This window comes from Stigmatopora argus, chromosome 3 (genome assembly GCF_051989625.1).
Source record: "Stigmatopora argus isolate UIUO_Sarg chromosome 3, RoL_Sarg_1.0, whole genome shotgun sequence".
Classification (NCBI taxonomy): Eukaryota; Metazoa; Chordata; class Actinopteri; order Syngnathiformes; family Syngnathidae; genus Stigmatopora; species Stigmatopora argus.
Genome location: NC_135389.1, coordinates 1,685,307 through 1,702,725, shown reverse-complemented (window position 1 = coordinate 1,702,725; position 17,419 = coordinate 1,685,307). Strand labels below are relative to the sequence as shown.

General features: G+C 40.1%; 2 protein-coding genes across 12 annotated transcripts in view; one reads left to right on the top strand and one right to left on the bottom strand.

Moving 5' to 3' along the window:
• Positions 1-8,510, top strand: part of tat (tyrosine aminotransferase) — a 57,449-nt gene extending 48,939 nt beyond the window's left edge. For 7 of the 11 annotated variants that reach the window (XM_077595454.1, XM_077595453.1, XM_077595451.1 and 4 more), the window contains 3 exons: positions 2,649-2,732; positions 7,390-7,488; positions 7,587-8,510. In XM_077595454.1, coding sequence (XP_077451580.1) covers positions 2,649-2,732; positions 7,390-7,488; positions 7,587-7,727 — 324 coding nt within the window. In that variant the 3' untranslated portion in view covers positions 7,728-8,510. The remainder of the gene's footprint in view (positions 1-2,648; positions 2,733-7,389; positions 7,489-7,586) is intronic. The other 4 variants (XM_077595458.1, XM_077595452.1, XR_013299502.1 and 1 more) reach the window with 3 other exon arrangements.
• Positions 6,298-17,419, bottom strand: part of ciapin1 (cytokine induced apoptosis inhibitor 1) — an 89,010-nt gene continuing 77,888 nt past the window's right edge. The window contains exon 9 of the mRNA XM_077595463.1: positions 6,298-6,321. Coding sequence (XP_077451589.1) covers positions 6,313-6,321 — 9 coding nt within the window. The 3' untranslated portion in view covers positions 6,298-6,312. The remainder of the gene's footprint in view (positions 6,322-17,419) is intronic.

Sequence of the window (17,419 nt, the reverse complement as noted above, 5' to 3'; positions counted from 1 at the left end):
AGGTGAGGGCGGAGCCCTGGGACCATCGCGGACTATTCAAGCATATAAAAACTGTGCAACCTGTTTGAGAACGGAATAATGGCGAAAAAGTTAGGTAAGAGAAAAATTGATTCAGAATGCAGAGTATTTAACCTGGAGTGGACAAATGATTATTTTTTGTTCAATGCAAAGAAAAGGCTGTTTGTCTCATTTGTCAAGAGACGGTGGCGGTATTCAAAGAATACAATCTTTGCCGACACTATGAATCCCGTCACAAAGACAAGTACGATAGCTTGTAAGGCCAAATACGAGCAGACAAACTCTCAAAGCGAAAAAGTGGACTACTATCTCAGCAGAACCAGGCATCCGTTCGGGCCAGCTTTCGGGTTGCTAAATTGATAGCAAGCAGCGGTAAACCTTTCACTGATGGAGAGTTTGTTAAGAAATGTATGGATACTGTCGCGGAGGAGCTGTGTCCCGAGAAGAAAGATGCATTTAATGCCGTAAGTCTGTCGGTGAGTACAATGACCAGACGCGTTGAAGAAATCGGGAGTAATGTATATGCCCAGCTGCAGCAGAACACGAAAGAATTTGACTTTTTTTCATTAGATGAAAGCACGGACGTGCAAGACACAGCGCAACTGCTCATTTTTATTTGTGGAGTTAGCGCAAACTTTGAGATTTGCGAGAATCTGGCAGCCCTCCAAAGTCTCAAAGGGACTACAACGGGAGAGGATATTTTTGACAAAGTGTGCCAAACCATGGAGAAGTTGGACCTGGACTGGTCAAAGCTAGCTAGCATCACGACTGACGGGGCTCCTAGCATGGTGGCCGAAACTCGCGGTCTAATCATGGGACGCATGAACCGGGAGTTGGAAAAAAGGGGTCTCACCGCCCCACTGCCGAATTCACCAGCAAGCACTGTGCTGCAAAATGTTGAAGTGGGATTCTGTAATGACGGTTGTGGTGTCGTGCATAAACTTCAGAGCAAAGGGAGAAGATTGTGCATGGCACAACAGAAAGTTAATGTTCCATTACTTTTTTTTCTATGAAGAACCCAGAGAGAGTTATTTAGTTATTATTTATTTCATAAATAGTGTTATTTATTTCCTGTTTTTTCTGTGAAGAACTCAGAGAGGGTTATTTAGTTATTTATTTCATTAATAGTGTTATGATTTGTTTCCTGACTTTTTTTCTGTAAAAAACCTGGAAAGGGTTATTTGGTTATGTGTGGCTTTCTGGAAAACAATAAATTTTTTATGCTCCCCTACGATCGTCACACTTTTTCTGTTACAAACTGACACCGGCCCCCCATCAGAGAAGGGAAAAGTTATGTGGCCCTCACAGGAAAAAGTTTGGGGACCCCTGGTGTAAAGGAAAGAATGAATGGGGCCATGTATCGAGAGATTTTTAGTGAAAATCTCCTTCCATCAACACAGACATTGAAGATGAGATGTGGGTGGGTCTTTCAGCATGACAATTATCTCAAACACAGCCAGGGCAACAAATGAGTGGTTTCGTAAGAAGCATTTAAAGGTCCTGGAGTGGCCTAGCCAGTCTCCAGATCTCGACCCCATGGAAAATCTGTGGAGGGAGTTGAAAGTCCGTGTTGCCCAACGACAGCCCCAAAATATCACGCTCTAGAGGAGATCTGCATGGAGGAATGGGCCAAAATACCAGCAATAGTGTGTGAAAAGCTTTTGAAGAGTTACAGAAAATGTTTGGCGTCCGTTATTGCCAACAAAGGGTACATAACAAAGTATTGAGATGAACTTTTGGTAATACTTATTTTCCACCATTGACTTGCAAATAAATTCTTTAAAAATCAAACAGTGATTTTCAGTTTTTTTTCTTTCACATTCTGTCTCTCGTGGTTGAGGTTTACTCATGTTGATAATTAGAGGCCTTCAAGTAGGATAACTTGCACAATTGGTGGTTGACTAAATACTTATATATATGTATATATATATATATATATATATATATATATATATATATATATATATATATATATATATATATATATATATATATGTATATATGTGTGTATATATATATACACACACATATATATATATATGTAAACTGACAGATAGGATCAAATCTTATTGTCTTCCAATTTATCATTAGTACATTGGCAATTGACGGCTGATAGCGATCAACGTATTGATAAACCCGGCCTCTAAACCCTCCTCTGATCATCTGCGTTTTCTAAATAGACATCACAATATGAACAATCAGAGGGGGACTACACTAAACTCCAGACATTCAGATTCACCATTCTCTGTTTGTAAGCAGCTAAATAGGAAGTGTTTAAAAAATCATTCTGAATAGTATTTTTTAAATTTCAATTTTCAACATGCATGATTAAATCTGCTACTTATATCTCTCCAACCATAATTACACTTTAGAGAGTTTATCATTTCAAAATGAAGAAATAGACATAGATGAAATATATTTTGTTGGGGATCCATTGAATTACTCCATGTGGGTTCCCCGGGACTCAATACATTAAAAACCAACGAATATAGGTAACTGAAAATAGTTAATTGAAAATCAAAATGTAAAGATGAATGCCATAAAATGAAATAAATTTTAGCAGTTACATAGTGTGCAGTGCAATTATGCTCCCTCTTAATGACATAGTAGTGCATCTTTTTCCTTCACAGTCCAATGCTGAGATTTGTTTTAATGAGCTGTCCTCTGTGCCTGGTTTGAAACCCATCATGCCCTCAGGAGCCATGTACTTGATGGTCAGTATCACAAGTGGGAATGAATGCTGTGCAAATTACCTACCTGTTGTGTTTTAAACTACAGTAATGCTCCACTTATTAATATTATGTAATGCATTATGCAACCATTCTTTTTTGTCAGAGAAATGCTTTTGTTGAAATAATGGTGCATACTATAGTATGCACTATATATACTAAATATACCAGGGGTTTCCAAATTGGTCCTCAAAGGCCGCTGTGTATTTTGATTTCTTTTCCAATCGATCCAGCACAGACAGTTTAAACAATCAGGTGTCTGCTTAAAAATAGTAGTGTGATAACACAACACCACTCCATCCGGGTCACGCTGTACTACACAACGGTCACTAGGTGACGTGGTTAAACGCACTTGTATAACCTGAGGCAATTATCATTTCTAGTATCAATATATTACAAGTAGTACCTCACTGCAATCAATTGAGTACACTTCTAAAACACCAGATTATTGAAAATGTGTTCAGTTGTTAAAACGCTGCAGTCACTGTGGTAAAATTATTGTTTCAAGATACAAAAACTGTCCAGATTACAAAGCATTCATTAATCAATTCATTCATTTTCTGAGCCACTTTATCCTCATTAGGGTCGTGGGGGGTGCTGGAGCCTATCACGACTGACTCCGGGCCAAAGGCAGGGGACACCCTGAATCGGTGGCCAGCCGATCACAGGGCACAAGGAGACGTAGAGCAGTGGTTCCCAAACTATCTTACCTGACGCCCCCCTTCTTGCTTCCAGTAGACCCGCACGCCCCCCCCCCTCCTCTTTTGCTCATGTGAACTTATTTTATTTTATTGCATTTATTTCTTAGCATTGTTCAGGAAAACAGATCTCTGTTAAAAGAAAACGGGTTGGACCGTTGGAGTGACTGCTATAATCATATTTTGCATGTATTTAATGGCAGATATTTGTTCTTTGATTTTATTATTCTTATAATCTATTAAACATTTTTTTAACAGATGACTTCACGCCCCCCAGCCCCCCCCCCCCCCCCCCCCCCCTTGAATTCTCTTTACGCCTCCCTAGGTTGGCGCGCCCCCCAGTTTGGGAACCACTGACGTAGAGCCATGCACACTAACACCCATACCTAGGGGCAATTTAGAGTGTCCAATCAATCCACCATGCATGTTTTTGGACTGTGGGAGGAAACCGTAGTACCTGGAGGATACCCACGCAGGCCCGAGGAGAACATGCAAGCTCCACACAGGTGTAAACACGCAAGACAGGCTCCCTTGCTCCGAAATTAAAAAACACCCATGAACAACTATTTACAATCAGGGTGGGGCCGCAAACTGGAATAGGGTAGCGGTAGTATTAGTGCGACCGTCCGACCAAAAGCCCCTTTTCTTATCTGGGACCCTAGTTTATTTGCTCCGGCCGGTGGGAAGTTCCGGATTCGTGTACCTTCGACCCTTGTTTGTCACGGAGTTGTTTCTAGAGTCTTTTGGAGTTTACCACAAATAATTTGAAGTTGTGTGTTTACATGCAAGTGTACATATTGCAATCACTCGGGTTCTAATGTTGAGGTTCTTTTTACATGCTGTTCTTTACCGTGCTGCATGAGTCGTGAGAGAGTTATGCTGAACACCTGGACGCATGTATTCGGTTCTGTTTTTGTTTGGTTTGGTGTTCTGGGATCGGCTTCGGCGGAAAGGAGGTATTTGAAGGATTCATCCATTCATTTGTTTTCCATATCGCTTATTCTCATAAGAATATCCCAGCCAACAATGGGCAACAGTAGGTGGGCACTCTGAATTGGTCCTTGTTGGGTTCACCAATAGATACACTTTAAGATAAGGAAGACATCGGAACGCATATCCAGCTTTATCTAGGCAAGAGAGAATCGATCCTGACTCGCCTTCGTCCCAGATCATTCTAAAGAATCGAATCCTCTCCTGCCCATTTAATTGCATTAGAGTCAAAACATTTAAGGTCATCTATTCAAAACAATTGCATAAGAGGTAAACCAAGCGAGCCTCTATTCAAAACAATTAAGGTCAGAAATCAAAACAATTGCATAAGAGTTAAAACAAGCAAGCATTCATTTTAAAACAATTGCAAGTCTTTTCGGAGGTCGATTCGGTATCGCCACCTGGTGCGGAAATCCAAGTCAAAACAATTAAAAGTCCTTCCCGGATCTTCAGTGTGAGCTTGTGACCATGTGAAAAGTCAAGGTTACAAAACAATCTAGGAGTCCTCCCGGATCCGTGTGTGAGGTCGAGGTTTCAAAACAATTTTGATAAGTCCAGACGGATAGAGACCTTTTCCTTTGTTTATCACGGTTGCAAGCTGTACTGAAAATGACTTTTTTAATGTTACTAAGCTTCATTGCAAGCACATATATATAATGATTATATTTCAAGCAAAGTTATAATAACGATAAACCTAACAGTCCTCAACCAGCCTATCCTGCATATTTTTAGTAGGTGGGAGGAAAGCGGAGTACACGGAAAAAAAACATGCAATCCTGGAGAGAGCGGGCAAACTCTACACAGGAGGTCCGGATCTGAGATCGAACCCTTGATCTCAAAACTGTGAGGGCAATGCACTAACCACTTTCTCCACCGAGGTGCCAATGGGAATGCCAGCGGTGTTTTGGGAGAGCAAATCTATCATGCCAGTTTCAAAATAAAATACAGAAAGTGCAATTGCATTTTAGGAATGTTTGATTTTTTTACATTTTGCTTTTTGTAACTTGAATTTATTTAATATCCTGAGACAAATCTTTCCATTGATGTGGTACATCACCGAAATATTTTGTATTTAGTGACATGGGTAAGTACAAGTACCACTGTATTGTAATATTTATTTCGAATATTAGTGCTTGTCCTGGCGATTGGTTGCCTATTCATAAAATACAATTTAAAATGATCAAATTTTAAATGACCTAATTTAAGTGGAAAGATAACCGATCTACTGTGAAAGGTGGTTGATGAAAGTATGTGAATCACAAATATCTTAAGCCTATGACAATGGAGATAGCACTATTGTCAGGTTTGGCACTAGACAAATATTAAACGCAAAATTACATTATTTAACATGCAACTATTGCTAAGACGGGCGGCCCGTTGGGGCCTCACAACTCTGGGGTCCTCGGTTCAAATCCAGGTCATGTCCATCTGTATGGAGTTTGCATATTCAATAGAATTTGAATTGAATTGAATGCTTGTATTGTCATTATACAAGTATAATGAGATTTAAAGCTGTCACCACATAGTGCACAAATAACAGACAAATAAATCAATAAATAAGTAGTCCACCTGAGGTCAGCAGAGTGAACGCGCTTGTTCCGTCTGAAGTCCAGGATGAGTTCCATGGTTGGTTTTGGAGATGTTCAGCGCAAAGTCGCACCACACGCTGAGTCTATGGACGCAACAACAAACAAGCAGACACAATCAATATATAGTATCGTTAAATAATCATTACATAATTAATACATAGGAAACAAATAAGTAGTCCAAGTGAGGTCTGCGGAGCGGGCTTGTTCCGTCAGAGTCTAGGATGGGTGTCCAGGATGGTGCCAAGGTTTTTGGAGACATTCAGTGCCTAGTTGCACCGCTCACTGAGTCTATGGACGCTATAACAAACAGGCAAACACATAGAAATCAATATATAGTAATGATAAATAATCACTAAATAGTAATGATAAATAAATAATCACGAAATAGTAATAGATACATTAGAGGTCAAATAATAAATACTAAGTAGTTTAAGTATTAGTAATAAGTCTTGATTAGGTCCTAGGTGCAGAACTCGAGTTGAGTATGGTGACAGCTCTTGGGAAGAAACTGTCCTCGATGTTTGTCTCTGCAGTTATTTCTCTGTAGCGCTTTCCAGAGGGCGGCAGGTTGAAGTGGGGGAAGCCGGGATATAATAAAAAATACATATAATAAAATAGAATAAGTTCTTCCCAGGCCTGCGTGGGTTTCTTCCGGGTACTTTCTTGTATCTTGTTACATGGCCCTTAGCCTGGTGCTTTTTCTTGCCAAATAAATTGAATTGAATTGAATTGAATTGAATTGAATTGAATTGAACTCCGGTTTCCTCCCACATTCCAAAACATGCATGGTAGGCTGATTAGACACTCTAAATTGCCCCTAGGTAAGGGTGTGAGTGTGCATGGTTGTCCGTCTCCTTGGCTGGCCACCGATTCAGGGTGTCCCCCCGCCTCTGGCCCGGAGTCGGCTGGGATAGGCTCCAGCACCCTCCGCGACCCTAATGAGGATAAAGCGGTTCAGAAAATGAGATGATACTATTGCTATGACAATGTGACATTTTATACCCAGGCAGAGGGGGGCTTTCAAAACTATAAATGTGCCTTTTTGTAGTTAAATGCGTGTATGAATGGATTGTTTTTGTCATGACTCATGCTGTAACTGTTAAATACCAGCATGGGAATTATTGTTGTCACAAGGAAGGACACGCAATCTGGGACACTCGCACGTATGGGTGGATAAAATAGTAATGACATTGGAAAAAAAATGCCATCATTTTGACAAGACAGGAATTCTGGCTTTTTTATGTTTAATTCCATTATTACAAATGGGAATGTATTTGTATTTTTGTTTACATTTTCAAATACATTTCTGGTATGCTCATGCAGATGTGTCCAGATTAAAACGTTGTTTTGTGTGTGCCTTGTCAGGTTGGAATTGACATAGAACACTTCCCAGATTTTCAAGATGATGTTGATTTTACTGAAAAACTGGTGACCGAACAGTCAGTTTTTTGTCTGCCTGCCACAGTAAGTTCTGACCTTCAACATATTTGATTATGTTGATAATTTGACATAAAAATATCCCTACATCAGCCCCAGCATAACATAAATCTTCTGTCACACAGGCTTTTGAGTATGCCAACTTCTTCCGCATTGTGGTGACAGTCCCAGAAGATATGATGCTGGATGCATGTGGTCGGATCAGGGACTTCTGCCAGTGCCACTATCGACCAGACAGACAAGATAATAATGGCCTCGATCACTGATTCTGAATGTCACAAATGGGAGGCATGAAAATGAAATTGTATCTTCGCACCCACATGGTTTTTAAATAGTAATGGTCCTTCAAAGTCCTTGTATTTATATGATGTAAGCATCTGATGTTGGGGTCCTGTTGTGTTTTTGTATGTTTGTCTAATTGTTAGTTATACATTAGTCGGTTAGTTAATCTTTATATCTATTTGGCACATACATATTGGTAGGTCCCTTTCCTCTTAAAGGAGCCATATATGAAAATTACACCTCAATTATTCACTAAAAGACCATAATATTTAAATATACAGTAAACCGCTCCTCAGGAATGCTTCAACTTACGAATTTTCAGGTTATGAAACACTTTGAAATGAAAATCATTGTCCAATACATGATCATTTATCCAAATTACGAGCCATCAAAAGGTATGGCATATACTATAATTGACAAGAAAATACTGCAACGCTTCCCAGAGGATCACTTTTTGTAGCCATCATTCAAACTTTGCTCAAGAGCAACACTACTCCTTCCAGCAACACCCACTTAGCCAACTTCACAACACTCACGATGCAGTTCAAACACATCAGCCCCTGCGCCCGCAAATGCACCACAAGGACCACCACGTGGCCATATGGCACCAACGTGAGTGATGAGTGAGCGGGTAAGAGAGAGTGAGAGAGATTTGAGCTAAACCAATCCCTTCAACGATGGCATGTTTGAATTGAGTTGCTTTTGTGTTATTGCTTAGTTTGGTGTTGTGGCGTCCTTTTAATGGCTTAATAAATAGTTTTCTTATATTTTTGCTCTGGTTTTGCATATATATTTCATACAAAATTGGTACACATTTATAGTTTTTAAAGGGTTTATAGTGGCTAGTATTAAAGATTGTGGAACAAATTATTATTTGATTCAATGTAAAATGCTGCTCTATTCATGAAAAATCCAAGTTACAAAACAAATTCTGAAACCAATTAATTTCGTAACTAGGGGTACTGCTGTAAATTAAAGACATGTTTGGAAAGGGGTTTCTTCGAACATTGGTAAAGCCTTAATGGTAAAGCCTATCAGGCAATATTAAGAGCAGTTCTGTGTCTGTGCCCAGTATGCCACAGCACAGTAACCTCTAGGTTACTTAAACAAAGGATGCTACAAGCAGTCTGAATTAACAATGTCACCATCTACTAGTAAAAATAAAATACGATTTTTAAAACATGTTACAATTTCAAACGAGACATGATAAACTCAGATACAGACAAGGATATGTATTGGAGCTACTTGCAATCAATTGAGACAGCTGGAAACATTAAAGTGTTGAAGCAAAATACCAAAGTTGCTCAATTTTTCTTTGACAGGTGATGTAGTTTCAAGTTTTCCTATATTGCTTTTCTTTTGTCAAGGTTCTGGGTGATCGGCAGACACGAGCGCAGAAAAAGGAGTAAACTGGTAGTAGTAACAGAGGTTCATTGATAGGTTTGAAGGGATGGCAATCTGTGCCCAAATGATCAGATGGGCAGTTGGCTAAGTGAGCAGGAGGGTGGGCTAGTCAGGTAAGCAATACAGGACTGGAAACAAAAGCAAAATGAGCAGAATAGAGACATTCAGGATTCTAGGTCAAAGTGATGGCTGGAGAAACAAACTCTGAGTTGTTGATCTGATCCTAAGGTGACCCCAAAGACTGGTTTAAATAAACTATTGACAATGATTGTCGGGACCAATTCTGCAATCAAGTTAGAGACACACAAAGGGAGGAGGAGCGGGGGTCTGGTGACAGGGTCCTAAAAAGAGGCCGATTGCCTCTGATCATTATCAGATAGAGTCAATCACTTTGGTCTGCAAGCATGAAGCATCCTACATTCTGGTCTGCTTGCAGACAAAAGTGATTGACTCTATCTGATCATTATCAGATAGAGTCAATCACTTTGGTCTGCAAGCATGAAGCATCCTACATTCTGGCGGCAAAATATCTTTTGAATATGACACAAACAAGAACCCTGCATTTCCTGCAGACCATGTTTTGCTCTTATTCTGAAATGCTCAATGGAAGTGCCCTTTAGCCGCTAACTGTGAGCTTTAGACATGCTGCAAAAAGCAGGATTTCTCCTCACACAGTTTATCTGTCATAAATTCCTTGTTTTCCTCTGTTTACAAATGCCTCCCCAGCTAGGTATCATGTTTGAAATGTCACTTTTTAGCCATGAGTATTACATTTTAGAGAAGACTACCATTAGTCCATAGTCCCATCCAGTTTCCAACCACATCACACAATTTGCCGAGACTCCATAATCTAAAAAAATGCTGCAAGCACAACTTTATCCCATAGCAAAACACAAGTTTGCTTCAGCAATGTCTAGAGCCAATTGATGTAATGCTTTCACGGAAGGGATCCGCCAGTGTTTTTCTTTGAGAATTGTTTAAAGACTGGATTCTACTTCCTGTCACCCACATAGTATTTCACTTCCTCATCCATTCGGACTCCGCTCACGAATGTACCCTCATATGAATGATTCACCCGAGCTCGCACATCCTCCTACGAATGTTTAACATCCTCCTACGAATGTTTAACATCCTCCTACGAATGTTTAACATCCTCCTACGAATGTTTAACATCCTCCTACGAATGTTTAACATCCTCCTACAAATGTTTAACATCCTCCTACGAATGTTTATAACTGAGCTCACACATTCACATGGACTCACAGAGATGCTTCAACTCTTTTTTTGTTTGTCGTCAACCTCGAGAACCCAGGTGCGGAGCCGAGGTCCAGCCCATAAAAAGGGTTTTAAATGGCATGGCCATGGTCTTTTCCAGAGGTCGACTCAGCACCTGGATTCCTTTGGTACATTGACCCCCAAGTTCGAAGGACCAATAAATGATAGGTGCACCAATAGGCATTACCAGAATGCACACACAAATAAAGCGAAAAGACAGTCTTCTGTATTTTTTACTTGCAAGGAGAATGAACCGTTGATGTCAAGACCCCGCTCCGTTCTGCCTCACACCCCTTTTTTGTTGTTTAGTAAATTCAAGGACCCTAGTTACAATGGATGTCTCAACTCCTAGGGGAGCGGTGGAAAACAGAAGTGAGACGTCAATATAGTCAAAACAAATGAAAGTCTTGTGGAGTCTATGGTGGACGCATGTGCAGTTCAAGGCGTTGTCTTCTCTTTGTTTAGTCTAACTAAGGTTCTCAGGAGCAAAGCATTTACTTCGTTGCAAGCAAACATAATAATGTGAAACTAAGTTTAATAGTAAAGCAAAGCATATTCTTCATTGCAAGCAAATATATAATAATGTGAAACTAATAATAATCTAATAATAATGAGCAAAGTTCAATAGTAAAGCAAAGCGTATTGTTCATTGCAAGCAAATATTTAATAATGTGAAATTTATAATGTGACACATCTCTAACTCAAGATCTATGAGGGCCTAGATACAAGGTTGAATTACAGGACATAGGAGCACTGTGTTGAGAAGTCTAGAGCTGTGCCCCCCCGTGTGCGGTCGATTGGTCGCCGGTCTTTTGGTCGCGGTCTTTAGGTTGCCCGGAAGTTTGGTCGCCAGTCTTTTTTGTCGCCGGTCTTTAGGTCGCGGTTTGGTCGCCCAAATGATCGGCTGCTGCCATCTACTGTCAATTTATTAAAAAGGAACAAAGCAATTCACAGATGGTGTTTTTATTGAAGCAGTCCAATGAATCTTCATTCTCTCTGGGAGAACTTGCAATGTTGAAATACTTTAGATTAGATGGTCATTTTTATCAAACAAATAAAAGTATTAGTACACTTTTAGCTGTTGAAACGATCTAAATACTGTCTAAAATTTAGACTGTATTTAGATCGTTTCAACAGTATTTAGACTCTAAATACTGTTGAAAAGATCTAAATACTGTTGAAAAGATCTAAATACTGTTGAAACGATCTAAATATCTAATATCAAAATATCAATAAGAGCACTCATTTAACACATCGGCTGCTGCCATTGACTGTCATAGGCGTCCAATGAACCTTCATTCTCTCTGGGAGAACTTGCAATGTTGAAATACTTTAGATTAGATGGTCATTTTTATCAAACAAATAAAAGTCTTAGTATACTTTTAGCCCAGAACTTTGACATTATAATAAAAGGCAATAAGTAAAATTAATTTATTAAAAAGAAGACAAAGCAAATTCACAGATGGTGTTTTTATTGAAGCAGTAAAACTTAAAAATTCTAGCAACCTTCACTCTCTCTGGGAGAAATAAGAGCACTCATTTAACACATCAGTTGCTGCAATATGGGAGGTTACAGAGGTTGTTAACCTGTTGGCTAGAGCCTGGTGGCCACACCCTATTGTCTGGGAGTTTGTTATTTTTTCGAGAAACTGGTTAGATAAAGCCAGAGATTGCAGGGGACAGAGGTCCAATTATAACTGAATGTTCTCCCCGGATTACTTGGGTTTTCTCCGGGTACTCCGGCTTAATTTAAATTGCCCCTAGGTATGAGTGTGAGTGTGAATGGTTGTCCTACTTGTGTCCTGCAATTGGCTGGCCACCGATTCAGAGTGTCCCCTGGTGCCCAAAGTTAGCTGGGATAGGCTCAAGCACCCCTGCCCCCCTTGTGAGGATAAGCAGTTCAGAAAATTAATGAATTGTCACCTATGACAGGGGGCCTGTGCTGTGGCCCTAACATATGTTGTGCAGTCTTATGAGAAACGGACCAAATAAATTCTTATTTGGTCTCTAAATTATCCTTTCATTTAGAAGGGTATATGAGGCTAGCTAGTCGATATATTATGATAGAGACGGTGATTTGGTATATCAAGAACCATTTGAATCAATTAAGGGGAAAAGTTGGACGCATAATACCACATGCATCTATTTAAGCAAGCAGTGGGTGGAAGCAGCCATGGAACTTAATTTTAAGGAACTTAAGGAAAAGGGTGAGTGGTACATGATGAGTCTAAAAGCTTACCCCCACATTTCACTAGCGCTAACATTGGGACACAAAGCTCGAGAACTGGGACCCATGGTGAGACTATGCCGTTCAGCAACGGATCGGAAACAAGGTCAAATACCACGTGTTGTATTCTTCTTGTGCTGAATGCTTTTGAATACGGGTCACCAGAACGGATGTGGGGGTGTTGGAACATGCAACGTTGACACGAGGACTCCGAATGGCTGTTGAACTTGCTGCCGGACTCGTTGTGGTCTGGAGGACTTGCGGACGTTGAACTTTGCTCCAGAATTGAGCCAGTCGAGTTTGAGGTAGATCCCACAGTTTCTGTTAAGACCCTCCAGCATCCCTGTAAAAAGGAAGCAGCTGGGGGCATTGAAGAGATGGTCACAGGGCTGTGGGAGGCAGGAGTCTGGGAAGAATCAGACTCCACTTTCAAACTCCTATTTTACAGGTAAAAAAAGCAGATGGGGTAAATTTTCCGAATAGCACATAATTTGAGAAGGAAAAATGACATTACTAATACACCTTGTGTCCCAGTTCTGGACACACCGCTGTTTGGGTGTTTTGGGTCCAGAAATGCAATGGTTCTCGGTAATCAACTTGGCCAATGCTTTCTTTTGTGTACCCCTGGCAAAGGAATCACGTCAAAACTTTAATTTACTTTCAAAAATTGCCAACTGCAGTATAAGCTGGTTCCTGAGGGCTGAAAGCTCAGCCCTGTGATATTGAATGTGTTTCCGTGAATGATTGGCCATTGTTAACATGCCAGGAATTTCAGCTGAGACCTGTTTCAAGGCAACCAACATCGTATTGAGTCTACTATTGACCCATCTCGCTGTCTTGGGGGTTAAGGTGTCCAGGAAGAAACTCCAGTGTTGTAGATGACAGGTGACATTTCTAGGACAGATGAACTCAGGGAGGGGCTTGACCCTAAGTACCTCACACCGTTCCTCTATTTTGTCTCCTCTTGGACCAACCAATGTGAAGGAAATGCCCTCATTTCTGGGCCTAGGTGGATACTTTCGGGGATTTATTGGGGTCTTTGCTGTAAGGACTAGAGCAGGGGTCGGGAACCTTTTTGACAGAGAGAGCCATAAACAATTCATATTTTCTAATGTTATTTCTTGAGAGCCATTTTTGGAATTGAAAAGTAAAAATATATGAAAGTGTGATTTTTTAGTTTTGTCATTTCATCACTTTTAACATACAAAAAGTCTCTGAATTCTTTTGACAACATTATGCTGTGGCTAATAAATCAGTATCAATGATGTCATGCATGCAGAAGAGTAATAAAAAACAAAATTATGATTAAAGTAGGGGTACAGGTAGTGTCGACACCGCAGTGACGCTCTTATTAGTGCGTTCAAGACTCAGTTCTCTCACCAATTATTTCCATATTTTACCTCACAGGTTAGTGGAGAGCCATATGCCCCCATGGAAAGAGCCACATATGGCTCCCGAGCCATAGGTTCCCTACCCCTGGACTAGAGCATCGAGTCAAGGAAAAAGGCATTCGTCATCTCCATGCCTCTCTTGACTGGACCAGTGTTTCCCAACCTTTTTTGAGCTGCGGCACACTTGTTGCATTAAAAAAGAAAAAATCTCAAGGCACACCACTAGCTGAAAGACTTCTAATTTAAAACTATGTCACCTATATCAATATTATAAAGTCGTTCTCATCAGTTTTATTAACAGGATGTTAGGGTTATTATTTGCTGATTACATTATTATATATTTGATAATTAGTATACATTACATTATTTGCTTGCAATGAAGAACGCTTTGCTGATTCTTATTGGTATATATTTGCTGGCAATGAAGAAGAATGTTTTGAGGACCATCAACCTCTCACACTGTCGTTCACACCGTAGATCAGGAGGACTCTCAATTGTTTTTACTTCGACTTCGCACCAGGTGGTGATACCGCTTCCTCGGATCTGGAGGACATACAATTGTTTTGACTTCTGACAGTGTTGTCCACAGCCCTCCCTCGGGAAGAACCGACAGACCTTCAATTGTTTTGAGAACTGAGATGCATGTTGTTAATCTTATGTAATGTGTAATAAATGAGCAAGAGGATTCGATTCGAGAGAATTATCTTGACCGAGGACGCGTGTGGATCGATTCTCTCTTGCAAGAACCCGGTTATGAGTCAAATGTCTGTTTTATTACGGCGTGTATTTGGGAATGCCTAATGGTAAACCTATCACAGGAATTAAACAATGCCCACCAAATTATTCCCAAATCTATTTTTTTCACACTGATCTAGCGTCATCAAAGTTGATGTCCGCAGACTCCGAACAGCTTTCAGTTCGACTGATATTAAAATAATTAATGCAATGTTTTTAACCTTATTTTAATGTTTGACTTTTTCTCCCATTACGCAAAAAGTCATGTGCTCACAGCGACTTTACGTCGCCAAAAGTTGATGCCTCTGAAACCAAACAATTGGACAGGAAAATGACTTAAATCTCTTAATATTACGACATTTTTTCTTCCAATATTACTTCAACCACCTATCATTACGAGAAAAGTCGTTTTGTGCTCACACAAACATAACGTCGACAAAAGTTGAAGCCCGGAAAACCAAAGTCCTTCTGGTTTACTTTACATAAAACTAAGCAACAAAATGACTGTAATCTCCTAATATTACGATTTGAATCTTGTTATAGTACAATGTATGAATTCATATTTCGATTTTAACCTCGTAATAGTTCAATTTTAATCTCTTAATATTGAGATTTCTCTCTTGGATTATTACGATGTATGACTCCTTGTAATTTCCCGCGGCACACCTGAAAATCGCTCACGGAACGTGTTGGGAAACACTGGACTGGACTGAACGACTGTTTACAGATTTGAAAAGCAATTTGGCAGCAGAGTCTCATTTAGCTCAACCTGACTATGACCTTTGTTGGAGTTATTTGGGGTACTATTATGTGTGTACAACGAAGATATATTAATCATTATATGTATGTGTGGAATATTAATCATTATATGGATATGTGAAATATTAATCATTATAAGCAGACAAATGCTTAGTATAATTGTTACCGAAGGACACTTCTCCCTGCAGCTGGCTCCGTAGACGTTTAATTGTTTTGCCCTGATCCGAGGACTATTGACTTGACAGCTCACCCAGTCCCTGGATCCGAGGACTGTTGATCTGGATTAAAACCTTGACCCTTTACCCAGTCGCAAGTTCGCAATGAAGATCTGTGAAGGACTCTTAAATTGCTTTGACTTGGATTCCGGAGCAGATGGCGATATCGAATCGACTTCCGAAAATACTCGCAAATTGTTTTAAAATAGTGTTGCTCGGTTCACCTAATATGTAATTGTTTTGCTGAATGGAGGTTTGCTTGTTTGAATTCTTATGCAGTTGTTTTTGGTTTCCGACCTTAATTGTTGTTTTGAATACCTGATATGCAATTGTTGTTGCAGTTGTTTTTTGACCTTAATTGTGTTATTCGGTCAAACACGTATGCAATTGTTTTGAATAAAATAACCTTAATTGTTTTGATTCTAATGCAACTAAATGAACAGGAGAGAATTGGTTTCTTTAGAAAGGTCTGTGACGAGGACGGGTCAGGATTGATTCTCACTTGCAAGTAAAGCTGGATATATGTGCCCGGATGTCTTCCTTTTATTAAAGTACATCCATTAATGAACCTATCAACTTTCCTTTTCATCTGGATATCCTAGTGACAAAGAATACTGCTAATGGGGCTCTGTTTCAGAAGGTGTGGGGTAACAGGCAGGTCCTACTTCATGTTAGGGCCCCACTGGATGAAGTGAGCGCGGCAGGGGGGCCCGTAGCACATACTGTGTTGATTCAAAGGTTGAGTGGGGCAGTGGAGAGACCAGCTGAAATCGCCGCTGTCAACCCTAACCCATGGCAAACATTCACAGCTACTTTTCATTGGCTACTGTGTAGTCTATGCTGGGCCTAACACACAAATTTGGCTTGGTTTATCATCCCCAGTCTCAAGCTCATGTGGAGAGGATGAACCGCACAATAAAATAGCGGTTAGCGTAAACATGTGTGCACACACAGGGCTTAATTGGCTCCAAGCCCTGCCTCTGGTTTTGTTTTCCGTAAGGCTAGCAGTTAATCGCCGGACATGGTTCACACTCTATGAACTCCTGACCGGTCGTCTCATGCCAGGTCCAGCCTTGGCTTGAGTCTAGCTGGATTTGGAACCACCAAAGGGTTACAAGCCCTACTGGGAGAAGCTGTCATCTCGTGTCGTCTTTTGCATCACAAATTCTACTGTCAAGGAGATTCATTCCAACGACTCTTCTCTTCCTCTTTTGTAAAATGCCCTGTTACAAATGAATCGATCAGTTGACTCTTGTGTATGCAATTAGGAAGCCCAGCTAGTTTTTAAAGTCGTTTTGTTACCTGACATGTTTAGTCAGGCGAGTACAGTAATCCCACGAATATCGCGGACAATGGACCCATGGCGACAAGAAGACAAAGGATTTGTACTAAAACTCCCATTTACCTGTTTTTTTATTTATTTATATCAAACAGAGAGGAACTATTTTCACTGAGTACAGTATTCAAACTAGTTACATTTTTAAATATATACATAATATTTTGAAATTATTACATTACATGTACATGTATTGTGGTAGTTATAATGGGGGTGACCCCATTTCACGGTTTTTCGTTTATCGCGGTAAAGGAATATAAAACAAGCTTAAAGTAGTTCATTAGATGTTGATACATCCTGTTGTATGAGTGTGTGAGAGGTAACACAACAGGAT